Source organism: Haliotis rufescens, unplaced genomic scaffold, assembly GCF_023055435.1.
Source record: "Haliotis rufescens isolate VD_foot unplaced genomic scaffold, xgHalRufe1.0.p SCAF_15, whole genome shotgun sequence".
NCBI classification, from domain to species: domain Eukaryota; kingdom Metazoa; phylum Mollusca; class Gastropoda; order Lepetellida; family Haliotidae; genus Haliotis; species Haliotis rufescens.
Genome location: NW_025963835.1, coordinates 19,630,492 through 19,657,149, shown reverse-complemented (window position 1 = coordinate 19,657,149; position 26,658 = coordinate 19,630,492). Strand labels below are relative to the sequence as shown.

The 26,658-nt window shown below is 40.8% G+C and overlaps 1 protein-coding gene across 6 annotated transcripts in view; it reads right to left on the bottom strand.

Annotated features, from left to right (window-relative positions):
- LOC125380063 (huntingtin-interacting protein 1-like) overlaps nucleotides 1-26,658 on the bottom strand; it is a 67,153-nt gene that overhangs the window by 38,400 nt on the left and 2,095 nt on the right. For 5 of the 6 annotated variants that reach the window (XM_048396261.1, XM_048396259.1, XM_048396260.1 and 2 more), the window contains exons 2-10: nucleotides 20,503-20,645; nucleotides 15,259-15,315; nucleotides 8,791-8,871; nucleotides 6,090-6,166; nucleotides 5,679-5,740; nucleotides 5,357-5,497; nucleotides 4,248-4,305; nucleotides 2,125-2,200; nucleotides 977-1,123 (exon numbers count right to left, since the gene is read on the bottom strand). In XM_048396261.1, the coding sequence (XP_048252218.1) occupies nucleotides 977-1,123; nucleotides 2,125-2,200; nucleotides 4,248-4,305; nucleotides 5,357-5,497; nucleotides 5,679-5,740; nucleotides 6,090-6,166; nucleotides 8,791-8,871; nucleotides 15,259-15,315; nucleotides 20,503-20,607 (804 nt within the window). In that variant the 5' untranslated portion in view covers nucleotides 20,608-20,645. Of the gene's footprint in view, nucleotides 1-976; nucleotides 1,124-2,124; nucleotides 2,201-4,247; nucleotides 4,306-5,356; nucleotides 5,498-5,678; nucleotides 5,741-6,089; nucleotides 6,167-6,767; nucleotides 6,825-8,790; nucleotides 8,872-15,258; nucleotides 15,316-20,502; nucleotides 20,646-26,658 lie in introns of those variants that run through there. The other variant, XM_048396263.1, reaches the window with a different exon arrangement.

The window sequence follows — 26,658 nt, the reverse complement described above, 5'->3', positions numbered from 1 at the left end:
AGTTATCAATACAGAATGATATAAATTACTGTGAAACACTGTTGTGTTGCTTCGTCCCTATGTATTCCTTATAATTATCATTATCGGTTGTGTCGAACCTTGGATAACTCAAAATAGTCCCATCAACTTTGACACAACAGTGTTTGACTGTATATGGTATGTTTCTTGTTGAACGCCGCACTCAGCAATATTCCAGCTACATGATGGTGGCCTGTAAATAATCAAGGCTGCACAAGACACTCCAGTAATTCATATCGTGAGCATCGATCCGTGTCTTTGGGATCACAGAGCCTGACCACCCTATTCCATTAAGTCACATCCTGAAGCAGCAAAGAATGCTGGGATCAATGACCCGGATCCCCCAGCTCCCCAAATATTCGCCTTTTACAACCAGCAATGAGGTGCTGGGGACACATTCTACCCCGGGTCTACACGGGGCAAACATTGATTACCATGTGATGATATTCCATCACACAGATATTCACGTCTCACTAGGCAATAATCAATAGATTTGTTAGCTTATTTAAAATGAAATGTTTTCCCAATGAGGCATTTCAAATCAGAAGCTTTAAGGCTTTAAAAAAAATGTCTTGGTTTTCAGGCACCGCCCGTATCATCATAAAGTTTGCCGAATGTTTCATTTTTATTTCCATTTTTAAAACAAACGAACAAAAATCCTTAAATATTCCAAGTCCAACGGTAGTCAAATACTGTACTCCAGTATTTATTCATCAAGGAATACATTTATGTAGGGAGGCCCTTTCCAAGGTTGATTGTACACAACTGTTTATTTGGTTACACAACTATTCATTTGGTTACATACCATCCTAGTTTGAACAACTCAAAACAAACAAAAAACACCGCCCACCCGCACTATATTTTCAAAAGCCATTGCTGGAGAACCAATTCTTTTATTTTTTAAGCCTTATGGTCACTTTTCATAAACTTTTCTTGCATGAAGCTGCAAAGCTGTTACCTCCGTTGTGTCTATGAGGTTGCCCACTGATTCCACCTCTGGGGTGTCGAGCTCTGGTTCCGGTTCCGGCTCTGGTTCTGATGGCACCACTGCTACAGGCTTCACATGCTTACTGATGTCAGAGGCTATCAAGAAGTTGGGTGGTTCCTGAGAAGGCAACCAAGGAATTATTTTCAGAGAGAAAGCATCAGGGTCAACAAAATATTATCAGTGAGTGAATTTATTCTTCTGATCATCGCGTATCAAATTAATAGAGTAATAATATCAGGTATGGTTTTCTCAATCACTCATTGAGCATGTGCATAAAGGTCAAAGGTCAAGGTCATTTCTATTTCCATGCTATTTGTAGGAGTGAATACTTCACATTAACATTTAATACTGCTTTCATGAAAACCTACTGAAACAGGAAATTGCCTGTCAAATAATCTTTTATCAGAAAGCTTTCAGCAACACTGACGTGTGTTTGCTTTGGCCAGAACTCTCCCTGAAGCTAAACCAGGAAGGTTTTGACTGAGCACTGTGCACAAGTCAGTACACAATCTGTTTTTCACCCAAAAAAATGAACTCCTAAGGATGGCGTGCTCCTTATACACAGGTGGGAAATATATAGACAATGTCATGCAAGAGTCTTCTGAAATCAAATATATCAAGACGAGTTGAAAGTTACAAATATCCAAAGTTTACTGAGCTTGGAAGACATGAAGGTGACATTCTATTTATCATCCAAAATTATTATTCCAAATGTTTCTGTTTGTAAACAGTAATATCAAGTGCCTTGAGTGTAAATAGTACAGCTAAGCAGCTTCAGTGGCAGAGAGATAAGTGATGTCATTTGACTGTGATGTCATGGTACCTGATGATGTCACAATGGTCTGCAAAGCATTGTGATGCAATTTCACTGAAGCAATATTTCCAAGGAGATGATCACTTGATCTCATCCAAGAGATATCTACTGTGGAAGCCAATTTTGGATGATATACATCAGAATACACCAGTACACAGAGATGTCAGGATACCAAGACAAATGTCCGACATTAGATATGTCAAGAAGAACACTTCCCAGGGATTCATCCAGGAGTCCCTGGTAGTTGCTCCATACATGCCTAGCATCTCAAACCCATATTCCCCCATGACACCCAATGCCTCACCTCCGGCAATGCGGGGACCTGGACTAGATTCTTGAAATACTGAAGTGTGGCACTGCTGTGGTAGAACTGTTTTAGCCTGAAACACCAATTATTCACAGTGAGAATCCTACATTATTAGTACATCAAAGATTAGATTTGAACCACAAATGTATATCCACAAAAACTGTTATGACAGTAACAGTGCTCGTAGTTTTTCGTATACTATTTAATATGAAACAGAAACTGCAGTAGGACATACCATACAGACAGTTATTATGAACTATTTCAGCAGTTCTGAATGCTTTATCATATAACATCGACAGAGGTAACTAATTCTGCACAAATAATTAATGACTAAAATGACCAACCCAAAGTGACCAAACAAATTATTTATTTCTTACTTAGTAACCAGCTGGTCAATCTCAATCAGTCTGAGCAACCAAGTTGAGCCACTGAGCCTCTTACAATTGGCAGAGGTTTCTGGGTAGCAATACTAACCTGGAATCCCCACAGGGGCCTATGGCAAACAAGTATTTGTCACAGAGTGACGAAATATCCCCCGCCATATACACCATAGTACCAAATATGAAGACAATCCAGCGATTAGTTCTTGAGATATTGTGGCAACACCGTTTTCCATCTCCAAAAACAGATTTGCCTGCTGTGACCTTGAAAATGGGGTCAAGGTCACCAAATCTGACAGGTGTATGCGGTGTCTATATATACACTATAGTTCCAAATATGAAGACAATCCAGCGATTAGTTCTTGAGATATCGCGGCAACACCGTTTTCTAACTCCAAAAGCAGATTTGCCTGCTGTGACCTTGAAAATGGGGTCAAGGTCACCAAAACCGACTGGTGTCTGCGGTGTCTGTATATACACCATAGTTCCAAATATGAAGACAACCGAGAGGTTTAGTTCTTGAGATATCGCGGCAACACCGTTTTCCAACTCTAAAAGCAGATTTGCCTGCTGTGACCTTGAAAATGGGATCAAGGTCACCAAAACCGACTGGTGTCTGCGGAGTCTGTATATACACTATAGTTCCAAATATGAAGACAATCCAGTGTTTAGTTCTTGAGATATCGCGGCAACACCGTTTTCTAACTCCAAAAGCAGATTTGCCTGCTGTGACCTTGAAAATGGGGTCAAGGTCACCAAAACCGACTGGTGTCTGCGGTGTCTGTATATACACCATAGTTCCAAATATGAAGACAACCGAGAGGTTTAGTTCTTGAGATATCGCGGCAACACCGTTTTCCAACTCTAAAAGCAGATTTGTCTGCTGTGACCTTGAAAATGGGATCAAGGTCACCAAAACCGACTGGTGTCTGCGGAGTCTGTATATACACTATAGTTCCAAATATGAAGACAATCCAGTGTTTAGTTCTTGAGATATCGCGGCAACACCGTTTTCCAACTCTAAAAGCAGATTTGTCTGCTGTGACCTTGAAAATGGGATCAAGGTCACCAAAACCGACTGGTGTCTGCGGTGTCTGTATATACACCATAGTTCCAAATATGAAGACAATCCAGTGTTTAGTTCTTGAGATATCGCGGCAACACCATTTTCCAACTCTAAAAGCAGATTTGTCTGCTGTGACCTTGAAAATGGGATCAAGGTCACCAAAACTGACTGGTGTCTGCGGAGTCTGTATATACACCATAGTTCCAAATATGAAGAAAATCCAGTGTTTAGTTCTTGAGATATCGCGGCAACACCGTTTTCCAACTCTAAAAGCAGATTTGTCTGCTGTGACCTTGAAAATGGGATCAAGGTCACCAAAACCGACTGGTGTCTGCGGAGTCTGTATATACACCATAGTTCCAAATATGAAGACAATCCAGTGTTTAGTTCTTGAGATATCGCGGCAACAAACAGGTGGGACGTACGGACGGACGTACGGACGGTCGTGAATACTATATCCCCCGCTTCTCGCTTTCGCGCGGCGGGGGATAATAACACTGACATAACAAAGATGATCGTGTCTCCAATTCTTTAACATAGGCCTACAATAGTCGTAGCGCCAAGATCGCTTTGTGCAAGTGGGCCCAGACCATTTGGTTGCCTCTTACAATTGGCATAGGTTTCTGGGGACCAATTCTAACCTGCAATCCCCACAGGGGCCTTTTGTAACCTACCTCTTGTAACCCTTGAGGAATCTCTCCCGGTGACCTGAGAGTGTGTCGGGTGTCAGACCTGCAACGGGAGGGGTGTGAGTGAGTTGTATAACAGTATTTCAGCAACATTATTGGCTGAATGTGGGAGGTAAGCCCAATACATGTCTCAGACCATTTCCACCATGGTGAAACCCACAAATAAAGGTAAGGCTAACAAACCAATAACCATAATTAGGTCTATCTGGAAATCAACCAACAAACCGAAGCTACTGGCATGCCTAAGCTACTGGCATGCCTAAGGGCTGCATGTATAGCCGGGGAATTGTAGCACTTCAGACAACTGGGTCTCCGTGACCTACAATAACCCCAAAACAGGTCAAGACCTGACGACTGATTTTTCCTTTTGCAGTCTGTTGACAAATGCAACAGCGGGACCAGACAATCCAGTGATTCACATCAGGATACTATTAGGTCACAATGAAATGCATTAACCAAGTCAGCGAGCCAAACCACCCAATCCCAGTAGTCACGTCTTACGATTCTAACCCCGGATCTTCGATGGGGTTATTTTATTTTACTGACGTAAATTGAATCGGTTTGTATGCATAATTGGTCTTAATTGTAACAAGTAATATCTGAAAAACTGGAGTGAATGTTATGTCGAGTCAGTAAAATCTGTAAAATCTGCACCCAAAGAGTGAGTGCATGTTATGTCAAATCAGCAATACTCCAGCAATATTGTGGTGGTCAGGCAGACTAGGGTGTTCATAGCATGAGCAATAATATCTGCTGTGGTACCATGACACCCAGGCCAGGTCATGCTTTGTTTGTTTGTTTATTTGTTGTTTAACGACGCCCACAGCAATATTATAACTATATAAGGGCATTCTGTAAATAATTGATTCTGGACCAGACAATCCAGTGATTGACATAATGAGCATCGATCCAAGTAATCGGAATACGATGACATGCATCAACCAAGTCAGCGAGCCTGACCACCCTTATCCCATTAGAAGCCTTTTACGACAAGCATGGGTTGCCTAAGCCCTATTCTACCCCAGAGTTACGTAGGGATAAACACAATTAGCCTCAGTCATCCTTAAACTTGTGTGGATGCTGGTGTCACTCACTAGAATGAAGTCGGAAGAGAGACTTGACCAGGTAGTCATACAGCTGGCATGAGTCAAGGATACACAGGATGAGGGGAGCGAGGCGGCACTGTCCCGACGTCGTCATAGAGTTGGCCCGGGACATGTCCAGTGAACCGAACACTAAGTAAAGAAAGAAAAAAACATACAAAGTTACAATAGAAGCAGTAGGATTAGGTTTTAAAATTCATATGTGCCTTAATTAATACAAAATTGCCTTAGTTTGGTTTGAAATATCTAAACAGTGATAACTGTTTATCGCCCTCGCTATTATCCTGGTATTTGTCCCCCTTCCAGTTGTTACCTGCTTGCTGGAAGCTGAGAATCTCATCCAGGTAATCCAGCATGTCGATGGAGAACTCAAAGCTGAAACATTCAGAAGACGCTACTGTCCCTGAGGCCAAATATTTCATGTTGAGGTATTTGGGCAAACAGTCTATTAAATACATTTTACATTGTGGACACTGCTATTTTTCAAAGAAAACACTGAACATCCCATGACTGTATATCAGTTAAATGTCAGAAAGTGAACAATGTATTAGACAATACATACTACTCCTACAACCCTTAACTTGCTGAAGGAGATGACCTTGCGACTCATTTATCATCAGACTTTAATAATTAAAGTGTATTTTTTAATTGTGATATATAATTTACTGATAAATGAAAATTGAGGAGCCCTGATGAATTTGGAATCATATCAGAATATACGTACTAGCTGTTCACATCGGATCCACAAATTTTGTTGAAAGTTTCATCGGACATCATCATGTTTCCTGGAATTCGGGGAAACTGAAAGAAAACCAATCAAAGACAGCTGAAAATTTTGCTTTAGAACACAATGTACATGCTGGTGAGTGAGTGAGTGAGTGAGTGAGTGAGTGAGTGAGTGAGTGAGTGAGTGAGTGAGTGAGTGAGTGAGTGAGTGAGTGAGTGAGTGAGTGAGTCAGTCAGTGAGTGAGTGATTATGTTACACTATCAACCAAGTCTGATCACCAGTTCCATTTACTTTGTTGTTGGTTTGTATGTTGTTTATCGCCGCACTCAGTAATATCCCAGCTAGATGACGGGGGTCTATAAATAATAGAGTCTGAACCAGACACTCCAGTGATTGACATCATGAGCATCGATCTATGCAAATTGGATACAGTGACATGCACCAACCAAGTCACCACCCGATCCCATCAGTCGCCTCTTACAAGCATGAGTGGCAGAAAATCAATTCTAACCCGGATCTTCATGGTTTAGATCCTTTTAAAAGTCACATTGCATGATAAACATAGGTTACTTTTGACCTTACAAAACCAGTTTGAGTTGCATCTTACAGAACAATAGGGTACTGGGTGCAGCCTGTACCTGCAGGTCAGTTTGTAGCAGATGTTCTGTTTCTTACCTTCCTGTGGAAGGCTAGCTTCTGCTTCAGCATCTTACAGAACAATAGGGTACTGGGTGCAGCCTGTACCTGCAGGTCAGTTTGTAGCAGCTGATCTGTTTCTTACCTTCCTGTGGAAGGCTAGCTTCTGCTTCAGCATCTTACAGAACAATAGGGTACTGGGTGCAGTCTGTACCTGCAGGTCAGTTTGTAGCAGCTGATCTGTTTCTTACCTTCCTGTGGAAGGCTAGCTTCTGCTTCAGCATCTTACAAAACAATAGGGTACTGAGTGCAGCCTGTACCCGCAGGTCAGTTTGTAGCAGCTGATCTGTTTCTTACCTTCCTGTGGAAGGCTAGCTTCTGCTTCAGCATCTTACAAAACAATAGGGTACTGAGTGCAGCCTGTACCTGCAGGTCAGTTTGTAGCAGCTGATCTGTTTCTTACCTTCCTGTGGAAGGCTAGCTTCTGCTTCAGCATCTTACAAAACAATAGGGTACTGGGTGCAGCCTGTACCTGCAGGTCAGTTTGTAGCAGCTGATCTGTTTCTTACCTTCCTGTGGAAGGCTAGCTTCTGCTTCAGCATCTTACAAAACAATAGGGTACTGAGTGCAGCCTGTACCTGCAGGTCAGTTTGTAGCAGCTGATCTGTTTCTTACCTTCCTGTGGAAGGCTAGCTTCTGCTTCAGCATCTTACAAAACAATAGGGTACTGAGTGCAGCCTGTACCTGCAGGTCAGTTTGTAGCAGCTGATCTGTTTCTTACCTTCCTGTGGAAGGCTAGCTTCTGCTTCAGCATCTTACAAAACAATAGGGTACTGGGTGCAGCCTGTACCTGCAGGTCAGTTTGTAGCAGCTGATCTGTTTCTTACCTTCCTGTGGAAGGCTAGCTTCTGCTTCAGCATCTTACAGAACAATAGGGTACTACTGGGTGCAGCCTGTACCTGCAGGTCAGTTTGTAGCAGCTGATCTGTTTCTTACCTTCCTGTGGAAGGCTAGCTTCTGCTTCAGCATCTTACAAAACAATAGGGTACTGAGTGCAGCCTGTACCTGCAGGTCAGTTTGTAGCAGCTGATCTGTTTCTTACCTTCCTGTGGAAGGCTAGCTTCTGCTTCAGCATCTTACAAAACAATAGGGTACTGGGTGCAGCCTGTACCTGCAGGTCAGTTTGTAGCAGCTGATCTGTTTCTTACCTTCCTGTGGAAGGCTAGCTTCTGCTTCAGCATCTTACAGAACAATAGGGTACTACTGGGTGCAGCCTGTACCTGCAGGTCAGTTTGTAGCAGCTGATCTGTTTCTTACCTTCCTGTGGAAGGCTAGCTTCTGCTTCAGCATCTTACAAAACAATAGGGTACTGAGTGCAGCCTGTACCTGCAGGTCAGTTTGTAGCAGCTGATCTGTTTCTTACCTTCCTGTGGAAGGCTAGCTTCTGCTTCAGCATCTTACAAAACAATAGGGTACTGGGTGCAGCCTGTACCTGCAGGTCAGTTTGTAGCAGCTGATCTGTTTCTTACCTTCCTGTGGAAGGCTAGCTTCTGCTTCAGCATCTTACAAAACAATAGGGTACTGAGTGCAGCCTGTACCTGCAGGTCAGTTTGTAGCAGCTGATCTGTTTCTTACCTTCCTGTGGAAGGCTAGCTTCTGCTTCAGCATCTTACAAAACAATAGGGTACTGAGTGCAGCCTGTACCTGCAGGTCAGTTTGTAGCAGCTGATCTGTTTCTTACCTTCCTGTGGAAGGCTAGCTTCTGCTTCAGCATCTTACAAAACAATAGGGTACTGAGTGCAGCCTGTACCTGCAGGTCAGTTTGTAGCAGCTGATCTGTTTCTTACCTTCCTGTGGAAGGCTAGCTTCTGCTTCAGCATCTTACAAAACAATAGGGTACTGGGTGCAGCCTGTACCTGCAGGTCAGTTTGTAGCAGCTGATCTGTTTCTTACCTTCCTGTGGAAGGCTAGCTTCTGCTTCAGCATCTTACAGAACAATAGGGTACTACTGGGTGCAGCCTGTACCTGCAGGTCAGTTTGTAGCAGCTGATCTGTTTCTTACCTTCCTGTGGAAGGCTAGCTTCTGCTTCAGCAGCTTACAGTACGATGCTATCAGTTTGCCATATCCCTCCTTAAGATGACCCTGGAAGGGAGACACATTCATCATGTTCATTGGAGTAGATTTAATTGAATGCATATGCTCAATATGTGAAATAATTGCCTGCCCTCTACCCCGTAGCTACTTGCTTTTCTTTCCAGCAAGTGAAAAAGAATTGATGTCATGAGCCCAACTGGCTAGCTTAATTTTCTACCTAGTGAGCTATATTTAGACCTCATACCCTACCTCAAATGGGAAATATTGATTGAGAAATAAGACCAATTTAAAAAAACAAAAAGACAAACATACCACCTCTCATTGTTCGGCTCTAGTTCTGACAGAAACATGTTTGATATTGACTGGTCTTAACCATGTTGAATCTTGAAATAACTTTTCCCTCACTCAGATGCTAACCAATTTCTTGTATTTGGTAGTGGTGTAACGATACGGCGATACAGTATTGTATCCCGATGCACAGTCCACGATACGATGCATCGATTTGGAAAGCATGTATCGCGATACATACGATATTTTCATGACACAGTTTTACTTAATGAGTTTTGATGTTTTTCCCCCATGGAAAGACATTACCGTGCACGATACACCGGAAATACCATGTCAACAAATCCATACTGAAGTTCGCAAATTATTCATGTAATTACACTGTCTGGCTATAAAAAGTGTTCTTTGTATATCTGGACTTATGTTTGTAACTTATTTCATTAATATTATTCAAAATTCCTTTAATATTGTTTTTATTAATTTCGGCGAAATCGTGTGTGAAGCGATCGGAAGATCGCACAACTCACCGTTATTAACAGCAACCACGGTCAGATTACCGCTATTGACGCCTTGAAACAAACTTTAGTTGACAGAGAATGGATACATATATCATAAATGCCATACTTTGATTCGTTAAAAGTCATATTTGTTTTTGTTGGACGATTCTATGTCAACACGTAATTCTCGCGATCACGTGCACGGGAGCCTTGACGGTGACTGGTCAGACTGGTTCCATGTAAAAAATAATACCCGACAATAGCGATCAGCTGCTTCGCTTAGGGTTATTATTATTTTAAATATGTTTAGCTGCATCTAAATTAACAAGATATTGGAATATATTATTCCTGATAAAAAAATAGTTTCAGATACAACTTTTGCCGATCCTTGCATTAAAATCCTGTAAAGTTATATCATTGGGTGTCTCTTGACCGAATCACCGGTAGATTCCAAGAAAACGTGTGTACAGCTGATTGCTGTGTCCGGCTTAGTTTACGAGAAAATACACAAGGTAATCTTAATCCCTGGATATAAAACAATGCCTAGCTGAACAAAAAATACAATTTAAACGGTAAATCAACATGTCTGGTGATTTTTAATTTTTCGAATTTGTACTGACGAAGTTTCTCATCACCCGTTCGTTTGCCGGACTTCGCTGAAGACCCGCTAGAGGGGGTGCGCATTATACATAGGTGCGCACTATACTCAAGAAAATACGGTACTTTTAAACATGAAACAGTTTAACAATTTCAAAGCCAGTTTGTTGTTTCAGTAAAACATACTGTATTGCTGACAATTTGCTATAACAGTAAATAAACACCTTATATCTTCTTCAACTGTACTTGTCACATCTTTTAGAGAGCAGAAAGACATCAACTTGGCTTAGCTTGTACCAGTAAACACTGTATCGTGATACGTATCGTATCGCGACCCTCCCGTATCGTTACACATCTAGTATTTGGTGGGTAAAAAAAATGGCTACTTAAATCTGCAATTGGCTAGTAAAATATGTGGCTAGTGCTGATGAAATAAATATTTCACACACGATATGCTGTCCAAAAACAGCCAAAGAGACCAACCCATTGAGATCCCTCCCATGACTAACTAACAATGTGACCCCTGAGTTACCTTGAGCTATCAAGTCTACTGCCATCTAATTAGTTAATTACACTTTCTACTCAAGCTCTCACTATGCAGACTAGAGCTGCCAGCCTGATAGTTCTGTGTCACAAGTACCTACTCTTTCACACATTAATGAGAAAATCTAAAAGAGAAAACAGCCATTTCACAGCTTCCATCCCTCTAAATCACTAAATCATGTAGATAGAGATCTGTATCACACATTACCACTAACTAGCATGGAACCCAATACCTCAAATCAGAGGGGCCAAATTCTTCACATATGTGATGTAGATAACTCCAACCATCGACATCTCTATCATGTAACATGTATTTCCTGAACTACTGTGCTTGACATAACTTGTGATAACTGCTGAACACCACTTGCTTACATTTGGTTTGTGTGCTGTTTAACCCCACACTCAGCAATATTCCAGCAATATCCAGTGATTGATATCATGAGCATCGGTCCACGCAATTGGCATCGATTAGTGAGTGACTACTGTTGAACACCACTTGGGCATAACCCATTCTACAGAAGAGTATGCCAAAAGCAGGATCAGACATGGCCACTAATCCTGAGACTAGTGAGTGACTACTGTTGAACACCACTTGGGCATAACCCATTCTACAGAAGAGTATGCCAAAAGCAGGATCAGACTTGGCCACTAATCCTGAGCCTAGTGAGTGACTACTGTTGAACACCACCTTGGCTTAACCCATTCTGCAGAACAGTATGCCCAAAGCAGGATCAGACATGGCCACTAATCCTGAGACTAGTGAGTGACTACTGTTGAACACCACTTGGGCATAACCCATTCTGCAGAAGAGTATGCCCAAAGCAGGATCAGACATGGCCACTAATCCTGAGACTAGTGAGTGACTACTGTTGAACACCACTTGGGCATAACCCATTCTGTAGAAGAGTATATCCAAAGCAGGATCAAACATGGCCACTAATCCTGAGACTAGTGAGTGACTACTGTTGAACACCACTTGGGCATAACCCATTCTGCAGAAGAGTATGTCCAAAGCAGGATCAAACATGGCCACTAATCCTGAGCCTAGTGAGTGGCTACTGTTGAACATCATGTGCACATAAGCCATTCTCCAGAAGAGTAGTGAGTTTGGCTTAACCATGTTTTGAGCAGTATTTCAGTGACCTAACTGTGTGGCAGCTTGTTGTGGGAGGAAAGTGATGCAGGTCCTTGATGTTGCGCAGCTATGCTGCTTACAAAATCAGTGTGAATCTGGAATTTGAACCCATGATCATACAGGTTTCTGGCATACCAAAGGAATTCAACTCTGAATGTACAGCAAATTGTGGCACCTTCGGTGACTGGGCCATCTGCGCCCCTGAGACTGGTGACAATCCAGGACAACTTGAAGTAAGCACTCATATTCTTCCAAATTCAATTTATGTCACACAAACTACTAGTCTGAAATAAACCGTGGCCTTGCTTGATTTTACCCATCGTGTCCAGCTGTACAGCCATTAGCCTTATTCTACATTAGCAATGACTGGGTTCTTTGCTACAGAAATGTAGCGAACATATTTTCAAAGTTTTTATTTCCAAACCAATCTTCACTCATTTTGCATGTACATTGATGTATTGATGTTGGATTTTTGTATCATTTCCATTTATTTTGATTATTTAACCTGAAAGAGTTAATCAAAATTACAAGTATTTTGTAATAGTTCCCAACAAGGTGCCAAGGTGTCAGCAATGAATTGGGGGAGAAAATAAAACAATGTTACATATTGCAGTTTCGGGGTTGTGAAAAGCTGCAGATGATGCAGATGACAGCGGATCCTGGCCATGCTAAGGGAAGCAACTGTCAACAGCGAATATCAGGGTCAACTGTGTCCCCAAAACTCTGTATAATACAGTACATGTGTAGAACAGGAACACACATATCAACCTGTTCACACAGCTGTCTCGTCTCCAGCATGGCTGTATCAGGCCAGGTCTTCACCCTGCTATTCGTGTTATTCCACTCGATATAGTTGGCATGTTTTCTCAGAGTATACACAGGGGTTTTCACTCACTGAGTCATTTCCTTATAATGTCAGCATTTCAAACAACGTGAGGGAGTTGCTTTAACGTCACTTTGTCCAACTGCTGACTTCCACATCAATGTTATAACACTCGTACCTTATATACAATGGTGAATTCTTACTTAACATACTGAAGATCGTGCAAACATAGCTTCAATTAAAGTATTTTAGTTATATCACAGCTTGTTGGCTTTGGGAAAAAGCTTGAGTAAGGTCTTAGTCCTTGGTGAAACCATAAGCACCAGTGCATCAGACAAACCTAGAAACATTATCAGTGCAAATACTAGATTTGAACCCCCAGTCACAGGTTTGTGTCTCGTCTAAATTGTAGCAACAACATGTCACATAATGCCACACAAATTAGTTTTCTTTTTATACATATTCCTATTTCAATCAGAGAGTTCAGTGGAAGTAATGATCAATAGCTTCATGAAACTTACCTTCTGGTCCTTGATGTGCTTACTGGTACAATGAATGAACATTTATTTGTTCTTCATGTTTCTAAGTCCTATCATTGTCTTGTACAACAGGAATTGTACACAAGATGATTAGTTGTTTAAGCTGTACTTTTAGCTCCTATCAATTCAAACAGACTAGTACATAGAATTAGGAGTATCTCAAATTACTGACAAATGTTAACTCCTACATTATATAACTATGCTCACAGACATGAAGGCATTATTAATTCAACAAAGTCGAACTGTCTTCATCAAGTTTCAAGATTATGTTTAGCAGACAATTATTTTCTCAGCAAAGCAGCCTTTGAGCCTTAAAATAACCTCACATATGGTGTTGTTCTAAGTCCAAAACCTTCCCATGTTGAAAAAATCAAATTTTCTTACACATGAGTACAGCGTTAGAATATGGCACCAGTCAAGGGCCCACTTGCACAAAGCGATCTTAGCGCTAGAACTATTGTAAGCCTATGTTAAAGTATGGGAGTTACAGCGTTAGAATATGGCACTAGTCCTGTAGTCCTTGCCAAACTGCCCAATGGTTAAGGTGTCATAAGGACAAATAGAAATTTGCCATTTTAAAAGACTTTGCTATATGATATCATTATAAGGACCAGTGGACTAAAAATGTTAATTTCTACCGCTGGAGTACCTCTGATAGCTTTCATAATGAATTCTAAAGTCTTCCCCCTGGAACCAGTGGGTCAAAAAGGGCTATTATCATGTGGCATCATTTGTGTAATTAGTTTGTTTGTTTGTTCGTTGTTTAACACAGCACTAACCAAAATTTCAGCGTTATGACGGCACTCTGTAAATAATCTAGTCTGGACCAGACAATCCAGCGATTGACATCATGAGCATCGATCTACGCAATTGGGATACGATGACATGCATCAACCAAGTCAGCAAGCCTGACCACCCGATCCCGTTAGTCACCTCTTACGACAAAGATAGTCACCTCTTATTCAGTATGGGTTGCTGAAGACCTATTCTAACCCGGATCTTCACGGGTCTATCTTTTGTGTAAAGACATTATTTTTTTCTAATGACAAATGCCAAAGGTATACTTTTTCCATCAGAGAATGATGATCATACAACTCATTCAGTCCCATAAACACATCAAGTCTTTACAGCAAATTGCACATCAACAATGTTTGGCAGTGATGGTGTGATCAAAATGTCCAATAAATCAGCTGGAACACTGGATTCAATGGCCAAAAAATACATACTCTCTGACAACTAGTTCCATTTACACAGCAAGGAGAAAACTTAGATCCTTTTACAAGGCAGTTAGTCTGTCCAATGATAGTATCACAGCACAAGAATCAATACAGGTTCTTTCTACACTGGAACATGTCGTTGGGAAAATACTTTTTATCTGCTAGGAAGCTGAGAATGTACCAGAAAGACTGATTCCTGTGGGAAATGCTATGACAGGAACAAGTATTACTTCAATAGGCTAGAAACACTGTGCTCAGCATAAATGTAGTGCCTTGTCCCACAGGATGTGGGTGTATTGATGAATTATAGATGGCTAGTGTAAGGAAAATACCCACTGGACAAATTATCAAAGACAGCCAGACAGAACATAGAGTAACTTTCCAAAGGATTTCATGTAAAGTGATCATAAATAAAATGTGGGATGCTGAACTCTAGTCGACAAAAATATACCAAACTCAAATTAGACGCTACACAACCTAGGGACTTGACATGCTGAGAAATGAGCACTGATGCATTCTAACTATGTTGGTGTTAACAATTACAGGTTCTTTTCACATTGCAAACAACATGACCAATTACCACACGTAGATATTCTTTAGCCGTAATGGAGATAGATGTTCCAAGGCTCAAGAATGAACACAAGCATTACAGCTGTATCACAAGGTGCTGCAGTGTGTATTCAGGGCTTGAGCAGGCATACCGCTGGTTGATCATGACCATGAAGTCACCATGCACTGTCCGCACTAGGCAGCCATTGTGGCCACCCAATCCCCATGACAAGCATGAAGCAATACTTACCCATAGCTTTCCCAGGTCTGTGAGGTGACTCCTGTACTTCATGGAATCAATAATGACCTGCAAATATAATATGAACACTCTGAACAATCTCCATGTATCATCATCATCATCATCATCATGTGTGGTGAGGTAGCCTAGTGGTTAAAGCGTTCACTCGTCACATTGAAGTTCCGGGCTCAATTTCCCACATGCACACAATGTGTGAAGCCCATTTCTGGTGTCCCCCACTGCGATATTGCTGGAATATTGCTGAGAGGGGTGCAAAACCATACTCACTCACTCATCATCATCAACATCATTTGAAACCACAGCCATCACATTCACTTTATCACTTACTCCTTATCAACATCTCAAAACATTTCAGCATCAACAAGCATAATCATAACATAAAACATTATTGTATCATTGGTTGGTTTGTTGTTTAATGCCGCACTCAGCAATGTTCCAGCTATATGACGGCGGTCTGTAAATAATCAAGTCTGGACCAGACAATCCAGCGATTGATATGATGAGCATCGATCCATGCAATTGGGATTGATGACATGCATCAACAAAGTCAGCGAGCCTGACCACCCGATCCCATTAGTTGTCTTCTTATGACAAGCATAGTCACCTTTTACGGCAAGCATGGGTTGCTGAAACCTATTCTACCCCGGATCTTCACGGGTTTCATTGTATCATATAACATTTATACAAGCAACCAAATGGTTTTGACCCAGTTGCAATAAGATACAAGTTTGGAATAAGCATCATTATCATCAATGAGCCGTTTCATGAACCTCCAACTCGAGAAATCTTTATTACAACCACACAACTTGTGCTCTAGTGTAGATAAATATATAAACGTGCCTGTATCATGTGAACATCAAGTTCTTCTGAAAACCACCAATGACAAACACATGGGAGTAAATGAAAAAACTCCTCCGTGAATGTGACCCTACTTTGCCATGTGAATGATATTTAACCCAATACTTGACCCAGTACGGAACAATGGCTTGCCCACTTCTGCAAACATTTAAATGAACACTCTCTTTATATAACAACATGTCTTCATCACTATACTGGATACTTACCAAGCTTATATTACACTATAGGAAGGCACCAACTACACTTGGAGATATAAATGAACACTCTCTTTATATAACAACATGTCTTCATCACTATACTGGATACTTACCAAGCTTATATTACACTAAAGGAAGGCACCAACTACACTTGGAGATATAAATGAACACTCTCTATATATAACAGCATGTCTTCATCACTATACTGGATACTTACCAAGCTTATATTACACTAAAGGAAGGCACCAACTACACTTGGAGATATAAATGAACACTCTCTTTATATAACAACATGTCTTCATCACTATACTGGATACTTACCAAGCTTATATTACACTATAGGAAGGCACCAACTACACTTGGAGATACATGTATTACACAGGGATTAAGAGAACACTGTAACAAGGAGGGAAACAGTTTCTTTCAAGTGCACTCCCGAATATATTTAGGTGTTCCTTTGGAACTTATTTGTGCCAACTTGAAGAATAATTATTGTCATTTCAAGAAGGCTAGATAATAATTAGTTGTCATATTTTTAAAGTTAGCCCCTTCCCCCTTTCAGTGGGATTGATAATATTGTCAACATCATGTTTTCTAGGCCCTTCTGGCACCGGGAACTTATTTTTACTGTGCCATTATGACTGTTACAATGTCTATCAGACCCGGTGCAATATGTCGGAGACAGCAATAGTCAAGCCCTCACATGGAGATCTGGTCACCAAGTCAGGGCCAGCAAATTAGTGGTTGATAGCATGAACAATTCACATGCACATTGCATCCACCCAATCATCATTTGAATCTTGCGACAGACTTGGGGGTACTGGGACAGACTTGGGGGTACTGGGTCAGGCTTGGGGGTACTGGGTCAGGCTTGGGGGTACTGGGTCAGGCTTGGGGTTACTGGGACAGGCTTGTGGATACTGGGAACCTATTCTGGACAGGCTTGGGGCCACTGGAAACCTATTCTGTAAAAAAATTGTGTTGTGTTAAAGTAGGGATAGCTATAAAGTGCAATTAGGACAAGTGCAATTAGGTCTACACAAGTCCTTTGGACTAGATTCAAGAAAAACAGATTTCTAACGCAGCCTGGGAGCCTTATGGTAGAGGGGACCTTTTCTGCCTCAGCAACCCAATGGTGTGATATCACACAGGATCCTACAGCCACCGCAGGAGTGCAAATAAACACTGACACATCATTATTCTCCTTTGTAAATTCAATACCACAAGTATTGTTCCAGTGCCCTTTTATTTGAATCATCAAACCTTCAAATCAAATTTCCAAATTTACCTCCAAGTGACCGTGGCCCTTTAAGTATTGACCACCATCATCCTCTACAGCTCAGTCCAGGCCTGCACATGTCACTGTACAGTGGCAGCTGAGTGGTTCAAGTTGGCCATGTTAGGAAGTGCGTGGTACATCACATCTATTCCTGCTCGACTATTTCCTGGTAGAGAACACTCCACCAACAGACACGTGGAGCCAAGGTTTGTTGTCTCAATCTGACCTTCAACATCCTTCACTTTTCAATAACAGATAAAACTATTCAACACTGTTGGGTACGGGGAGGAGAGGGCACAGTTTGGGCAGGCTTCATACATGGATGTGCATCATGAGTGAGTGAGAGAGTTGAGGTGTAAAACAATTTTTGAATGTTTTTTTTCACCTAAATAACAGTACGTCTACTTAGATTTAAGAGGATTTACGCCAAAATGAAAAGTAAGTCACAGATATTGCCATTTAATGAAACCAACTGATACTAGTGATGACAAAAGAGCCAAGGATAAGGTGATCCTGACACAGCAAAGGGAAGCAACTCTGCACATTGAGTTGGAACACCAAGGCCCAAAGAAGTGGACATTTACCACTTTGGTGAATCCAACGGGAACGGGGGATGACGGCCCTAAGATCGTAAGTGGTATGAAACTTGGAACCAACTACAAGCAGATCCTGACACAGCAAAAGGAAGCAAGCAGTGTTGACATCGTGATGTCAAAGAAGATGATGTAAATCAGTATCACTGTTGATATTGTGAACATGTCCACACAGGGCTCTCTTCAGAAGAACTGCATCTTCTCTACACCTATTTTATCAATTATCGATACCAAAGAGATATTTAAAAAACTCTGATCAGAATTCATGAATTTCCAATGCTCCCACTCAGAAAATACAACAACTTCTAACACTTGTTACATACAATCAGTATGACACACTACATATATTAATAAATCTAGGACACATTGCTCTTGCAATGTATTGATTATATGTAAACCTTTGGAGTTGTGTGAGTGAATAGAGCATCAGGCTGTATTATCAATTTTGCAGCATATCAAAGTGAGAGACTCAAGAGCTGGCTCCACTCATATCCCAGTGGGGCAACGTATCTGGCCTACTGCATCCCGAGTGAACCTCCCAGCCAATGATCTCACCATCCAGGTAATTATAGCCCATATACCCTGCCAGTACTAAGGCGTAACACCTGAACTTTGTTTACTTCCATAATCATATATCAGCTGTGTCACAAGTCTATACTTACTCATGGGGCTGTGTCAAAAGATGAATCAGGATCAGATTAACATTGTTTTCATACAGTCAAACATACTAATGATGAGCAAATGTTGTTGCTGTCAACAATGTTCATGGTGGCTTGTGAAATGTCACAATCCAGTGGTTGATAGCATGAGCAACCATCCATGTTGTCAAGGTACCATGACACACCATCAGCTGGGGCACACATTGTAATTGCCTGTTGTTTTACACAACAATGATTATTCCAGATACATAATGGCACCCTGCAAATACTTAAGTCTTGGCCAGACAAACTACTGGTTGATATTAAGAGCAAACAAACTTGACCACCTGATCCAATTTAGTCTCCTCTTACGACAATCAATAGAGTTCTGGGGGACCTATTCTTACATGGGTCCCCTCAAGGGTTCTTTACAATAACAGTACAACAGGGCAAGAGTGAGTTGGAAATAACGCTGCTTTTGACAGTATTCCAGTTATATCACGGCGTGTCAGCTTAATGTGGGAGAAAAGCCCGAAGTGATGCAGGTCTCAGACGTTTACCACTTCGGTGAAACCCACGAGCATGGGTATGGTGCAGGCAAACCTAGAAACATAATTGGGGCGAACCGGGATTCGAACCCACATTCATAGTTTTCTGGCTTGTCCAAGGGACGCAACAGGGCTAAGAAGTGTGAAAACAATTCAGGTTAACAAACATTCAAGTCACCAAACATGACAACCTGATGCATTAAGTCTCCTCTTTCAACAAGCATAGGTTGCTGGGAGCCCATATTCTTACCCGGAATCCCAATGAATTGACTAGTGACTGGTGAAAGAACAGAATTTGCAGGTAACAGACATACACAGTAATTGTTTTTCAGGTCCTCTGGATCTAGACATGTCCTATCCCCTGAGTTGACTGCATACACATCAATATCCTAAATTACATCTGTTTCCTTTGAGATGACCCCTGTCTGAAGCTTCAAGTGGAGAGCCTAGCCTTTCATTACTTGTCAATGAGAAGAGCTTGACCCTGACTGGATAGGGAACCAGAAGGTGCTTGAACTATATGAGGCCCGGCAATACTTTCTCCTGTCCTCATTTTGGTGGGTCATATATTTGTTATTAGGATGGCCATGTCTGAGTGATACCTACAATAGGATGTCCAAACCTAAGTGGTACCTTCAATAGGATGGCCATGTCTGAGCGATACCTACAATAGGATGGCCATGTCTGAGTGGTACTTACAATAGGATGGCCATGTCTGAGTGGTACTTACAATAGGATGGCCATGTCTGAGTGGTACTTACAATAGGATGGCCATGTCTGAGCGATACCTACAATAGGATGGCCATGTCTGAGTGGTACTTACAATAGGATGGCCATGTCTGAGCGATACCTACAATAGGATGGCCATGTCTGAGCAGTACTTACAATAGCATGTCCAAACCTAAGTGGTACTTTCAATAGGATGGCCATGTCTTAGTGGTACTTACAATAGCATGTCCAAACCTAAGTGGTACTTACAATAGGATGGCCATGTCTGAGTGGTACTTACAATAGCATGTCCAAGCTTAAGTGGTACTTACAATAGGAGTCCATGTCAAAGTACACTGACAGTGGGATGTCTATGTCTAAGTGGCACTTACATATGTGTGGAGAAATACTTACATTAGGGTGTCCATCTCGAAGTATCTTGTGGAGAACGTGGAGAAACTTCCAGCACACGATGGGGTTGCCCTGGACAGGCAGCTTGGTGGCAACGGTCCAGAACATCCCTCCGCCATTGTCTTGGAAGGTACCAAGGATTGTGTCTTACACCAGTTAAGGGCATTATTCACAGTAGAAAAAAATAGTATGTATGATCACATATTTATCTTCCATGCATTAAATGGACATATCAAATGATTTATTACACCAGATGACCATAATTTCCAAACAAACATATAAAATGAAAGAAATCTTTGCAGCTCAGTAAACAATCTATTATGTGTCATTTGCTTGGAGTTTAAAGATGATTGTTCTTGTACAGAACTCCTGTAATGGATGTTATACATACACCCCAGTGTACTGAAACATAAACCTGTTCCAGTACAAGACCATTCACCTCAGAGGCCCTGTACACCTGTTAATGACACAGAAAATTGCTGATCTTGTAACATGAAATGGGGATTGTCAGCAGGAGAGTGCTGGTCTGATTCTGTACATACTCAAACCCCAACCGTATGGGGGTGTTCTCACAACATATCCCCAAAAGCCCAACATTCTTCCTTGACATTATGGTATGGAACCTTAAGATGTCATGACGGTGAGATGAAACGTGGTTAAACGCACGTTCAAGATTATGCATGTGTGTGCGTGCATGCACTTGTACTTGTCTGGGCGTATGTCATTATGACTCCTATGAACCAAGACTGACATCAGGTATGCAACAATATTGACAATGAAGTCTTCGTCTCCTCTACTTATCATCCCTGATTATATCCTCCTCCAGTGTTGACCAGTTCCGACCATACCTTCCCCCTCAGGGTCTCACTGCCATCACATCAACAGACTTCCACCAGACTCAACACCATCTCGGGTTCTTCGCCCGAATCATTATTTTCCCATTTCCTATTAAAATCAGCTTTAATTGGCAATGAGGTACTAACAAGTGGTGACTAATCATATCATGTGACCATATTGGTGCAGCGTGGACCAATCGGAGAAACATGGAGCGACAGCCAGTCAATAACATCAATACAGACTGCAGACAGATTTGACAATTGACCAAACTAATGTTAACCGACAATTTTCCAATTTACATGCTATTACTTTGAATACCCATCATCATAGCAATGGATCTACTAGAATCATATCATGATGTTTTAAATGCTGAGTGTGCGCAAGCAACTCAAATTTATTACCAGAAGTGAGTGAGTATGGTTTAAGCCCCTTTTAGCAATAATCTAACAATATCAGGGTGGGGGAACATCAGAAATGGGCTTCACACATTGTACCCATGTCGGGAGTCGAACCCGGGTCTTCGGTGTGACGAGTGAATGCTTTAACCACTAGGCTACTCAACCACCCTTACTACCAGAAGAAGAGTTTGGTGAAAGTGTAACCCATACATAAGCAGACCCTTTCTACAGAATCTTTTTTGGGGTCCTCAAAATTCAGCTTATCTATGGTCATATACGGTATGCAATGGTGATTTATTGTGCTTATTTTACGCAAATACATAGCTAACATGGAGCTCTGGTTGTTGTTCCTAAATCTGATGCAATTACTCACATCACCACTAATTATTTGCCAGTTCTTTAACACGGCAATCAGCAACAATCAGCCATATCAAGATGACCTGCATATAAAGGGTTCTGGACCAGACAAACCAGTGATTGATGTTATGAGCTCTATCCCATGCCCACTTGGTAGGATATTTACACTCAATCAACCAAGTCAATGAGTACCACCGGATCCATTAAGCCAACTCTTACAAGCACACGTTGCTGAACACCAATTTTACCTTGCATTGGCCAAAGGGGTCATCATTGCCAAGATTAGAAACAAAACAGAAAAAATATACTGGCTACTTCGTAAACTCACTTACTCTAAATAAATCAAAGGAACTAACAATAAATCTAGCTAATTGTTCAAATACAATCAAATACAAATTATACATGACCCCAGGTCTGAGGATACAACTCTCGTATCCTGTATCTTGATGCAAATGAAATTTGGCAAATTGTTACAAGGCTATCTGTAATGTTTTGATAGGATTAAATGATATCATCAAATGATACATATTACATTTTTTCTGTGTCCAGTATGCAGAATAAAAAATATATATATATTTAAGTTTTCTTACTATTTGTATCACTTAACCAAAGATGGATCCACGTATAAATTCATTCACAAATGATGTTTCCCTCCACATAGATTAACAAAACAGCGGAAATGTGGAAGTGTTATTTCCTTACACTGTTATCCATGGTAACAAAATGGTTGTGACTGACCATGCTGAGAAATATTTACTTTATTATGTAGAAAAGTGGAATCTGCATGTGTAATCGGTGTCAAACACATTAGCTCCCAATATATTGCAACAATATAGTAATTACTGCAAGACACTGATTTTACCAATACACATGCAGACCTATGATTTGAGAATCCCGTATAAAACTTGTAACCATATTAGTCATGACAGTATGTCATCTTGCAACCAGACAACAGACTACACACACAGGGAATGTAGACATCTCACAAGACCATTCTGCACAGACAGGTTGATAAGTTTATTACTGGGCTCCAATACAGTCTGTAAGGTCGTAATGAAGTGTCTCAGAATAGACCAGATTGGATAATCATTGAAACTGGGGGTGGAAGGCAAACAGGAAACCACGAGGTCACTATGTTTCCGTGGCGATAGACATGTCAGGGGACTCTCCAGTTACAAGAATAAACAATCAGGAGGAATTCAATCAAATACATATCCATACTCAAGTTCTTAGATTCACCATCATAATAAATCAGCTGTTTAAAGCGACATAAAATTCAGCAAGAAAGTCAAAATTCATGGCTGCCAATCCAGACTCGCATACTTTAACAGGCCTAGGACAATCAGAGCACTAACATCACTTTGTGGAATGGGGCCTCGGCCTTAATATCAATGTTGAAAGTTACTGGCATTTATTACAATCCATAGATTCAAATACTGTAGAAGTAGAACTCAAGGATGCCCGGACCTGTAATTTCTAACACCTTCATCATGTTCATAGTTTGGGGAGATATATTTCACTTAAACAAATTAGATTTCAATAGTTCTAATTTTTGTAATAGATTTGTCTACCTTAAATTTTGTAAAATTAATAAACAGAAATAATTTTGTATTGAGAAATATACTCATTTAGGACACACACCTTTCAAAAGTGTTGAACTTCAATTTGAAATCTCCAAAAGCAACAGGTAATATAAGCATGATAAAAATATCATCATTCGAAAAACTTCTGTTAAAAAATGTAGTTTGTCATTTGTGATTAAACACAACATGCACAAGGCAGTCTTGGATCCTCAAAGTGATCTTACCATATTGATATTTGACATTTGTTGCAGTCCAAGATCAATTTGTGGAACAGGGCACTAACCTATTTAGCACGTTTAGTAATCTAACTTTTGGCCTCCCTCAGCCTGTGTTTTCCTAAACAATTTGTAAAACAAGACAAAAAGTGGTCTGGTCAACCAAGATTTTGCGACAATTTGGCATTTTTGGTTTCTCAAAAAAAAAATGGAACCCTGTTTTTACCTGGCAGATTAAACTTAGACATAGTCATATTAAATAGCATTAAAATAACTGAGTTAATTCCATGACTAGCTTTCATATAAAAATTTCACTAAATGCCCATGGAAGTCAAATCGTGAAAACTGGTGTCACTGTTGATACTACCGAGAGTTCCAATCTGAGAGCAAAAACATAAAATCTCCAAATGGTGATTGTTTCCTTCTTGGATATCAACTTCCCAGAAATTGATACCCTTCCTTTGTCAAAAAGTGTCAATAATCATAGGTGCTGTCATTATTATTGGCAACATTACTTTCATATTGGTGAAATCCCAGAAATTATTGTCAGTTTGAGACCTTGGTTCTGACGCCAATATCTCACATCTAGAAATAAGCCCTGCATGTTAAACTAATGCTTCTTCGTTGTGTTCAAAGGAACCAATACGGATGATTTTCTAAGTACATGTGAAAAAATATTATTCATATCTGTTACAAAAATAACTCCAGTCTAGTTATCGTGGGGACAATTTATATTTTGCTGCATGGAGTGTACAAGAGAAACGCAGTCGTCCATGGTTCTTCAGATTTCCTTTCATACACTGATGTCTGATATCCCACAACTGATGTCATCAATTCTGTACAGTACTGTCTTCAGGAATCAATAATTCATGATCATCTTGTGGGTGTCGCTGTTGCTCATAACAGTAACAACATCAGCAAATTTCCTTTTGTGTCAAAGGCAGCTATATCTAATAGTAATGTTCAAGTAATAGGTGCTATTATGCAGTAATATAATAAACAATTACTGTGTTCCACGTATTAACCGCCAAAGTGACTGAAATTGGCACTGGTCCTACAGTCCTTGCCAAACTGCTCAATAGTTAAGATATCATAAGGACTGGAAATATGACATATTTAAGATATGTTATCATCATAAGGACTAGTGAACTAAAACCAGCTCCAATAAGCAAATTCTGACGAACTTTTAGGTGAGGTGAAGGTGACGTAAAATTGGGTTTAACGTTGTGTCCAGGATTATTGCACGTGTATGTGAGTGGACTAATGCCGATTTTATAGTGCTAGCCCACTGAAGGTCAGATGAAACGTGGTTAAACGTCGGGTTCAAGATTATGCATGTGTGCATGCACACGTACTAGTCTGGACTGCTAGCCCACTGAGTTACCATGCCGAAGTTTAACATGGATACCCCACTCAGATGCAGTTCATCGACTCCGTGCCGACCAGTCCTTGTTTTATTCCCATAATGCCAAGTGCCAGGCAGGGTACCAAGAAAGACCATTTTTCAACAATGCAGCAGGGGATTAAACTACCAATTGCAATCTTCCGCTCTCCAGGCAGACTCTCCATCTACTGGACCAGATTATGGGGGCGGTTCTGAAGCAACGGAAATAAGTTGATTGTTCCGAACTTTCCAGACAGACTGCACACAAAGCTGAGAAGCTTTTCGGATCTCTGACACTCATGACAACAATCAGGAATCTCTATTTACCAATTTGTCTGTGACTATTTCCTGGGACAAAGCGACCATTTACTAATCAGTCAGTATCAACGCGGTCAAGGTACAATTTTAGCCAGTATTGACGAGTTTATTCTATGACTCACCACAAATTACTGGTATCATGAGTGAAGGAACCAACGCCTAACCACAAACTTGTGCCAAGATGATAATGGTTAAACTTACTCTATAAAGTATTGATCCTTTGTTTCCATCTGGTTATCAGCAATGTTATGTCTACCATGTCATCACTTGTGTTTTGCAGGCAGTGATACATTCCTGATGTCTTGGAAACACAAGTTTGTCTGGAATTATAGTAGTTGCCTTTTCAATCGTTCTGATTTTAAGGATTCAACATCATCACATCCAGCTGAATATGATTAGAAATCTCATCAAAATCAAATTATGTTGTTGTTTTTTTTGTTTAACTATGAACTCTGAACAATATGGCAATATGATGCATCCTGTAAATAATGGAGTCTGGACCAGTCTGGACCACACAAATCAGTGAGTGATGCTATGAGCATCACAACATGTCGTCAGGGTACAATAACACCCAATCTGCCAAATCGCTGGGCCTGACTGCTCGGGCCATACAGTTGCCCCATACAACAAGCTATAAGGTTGCTCTGCCCGGGACCTATTCTTAAATCATTTGGGTACAATAACACCCAATCTGACAAATCGCTAGGCCTGACTGTTTGAGCCATGTAGTCGCCCTGTTCGACAAACAAAGGTTGCTGGAGACCTTTTCTAACCCGGATTCCAAACACTTTACAGGGGCAAAGAAACTAATAAATCATTATCCTGATAATGAAATAGCAATTCTGTTGCTATAATAGCCTTTTATAACATTTGTTTTGTTTGTTTGTTTGTTGTTTAACGCCACATTCAGCAATATTCCAGGTATATGACGGTGGTCTGTAAATAATTGAATCTTGACCAGACATTATAGTGATTGACATCATGAGCATCGATCCATGCAATTGGGATATGATGACATGCATCATCCAAGTCAGCATGCCAGACCACCCAATGTCGTTCAAGCACAG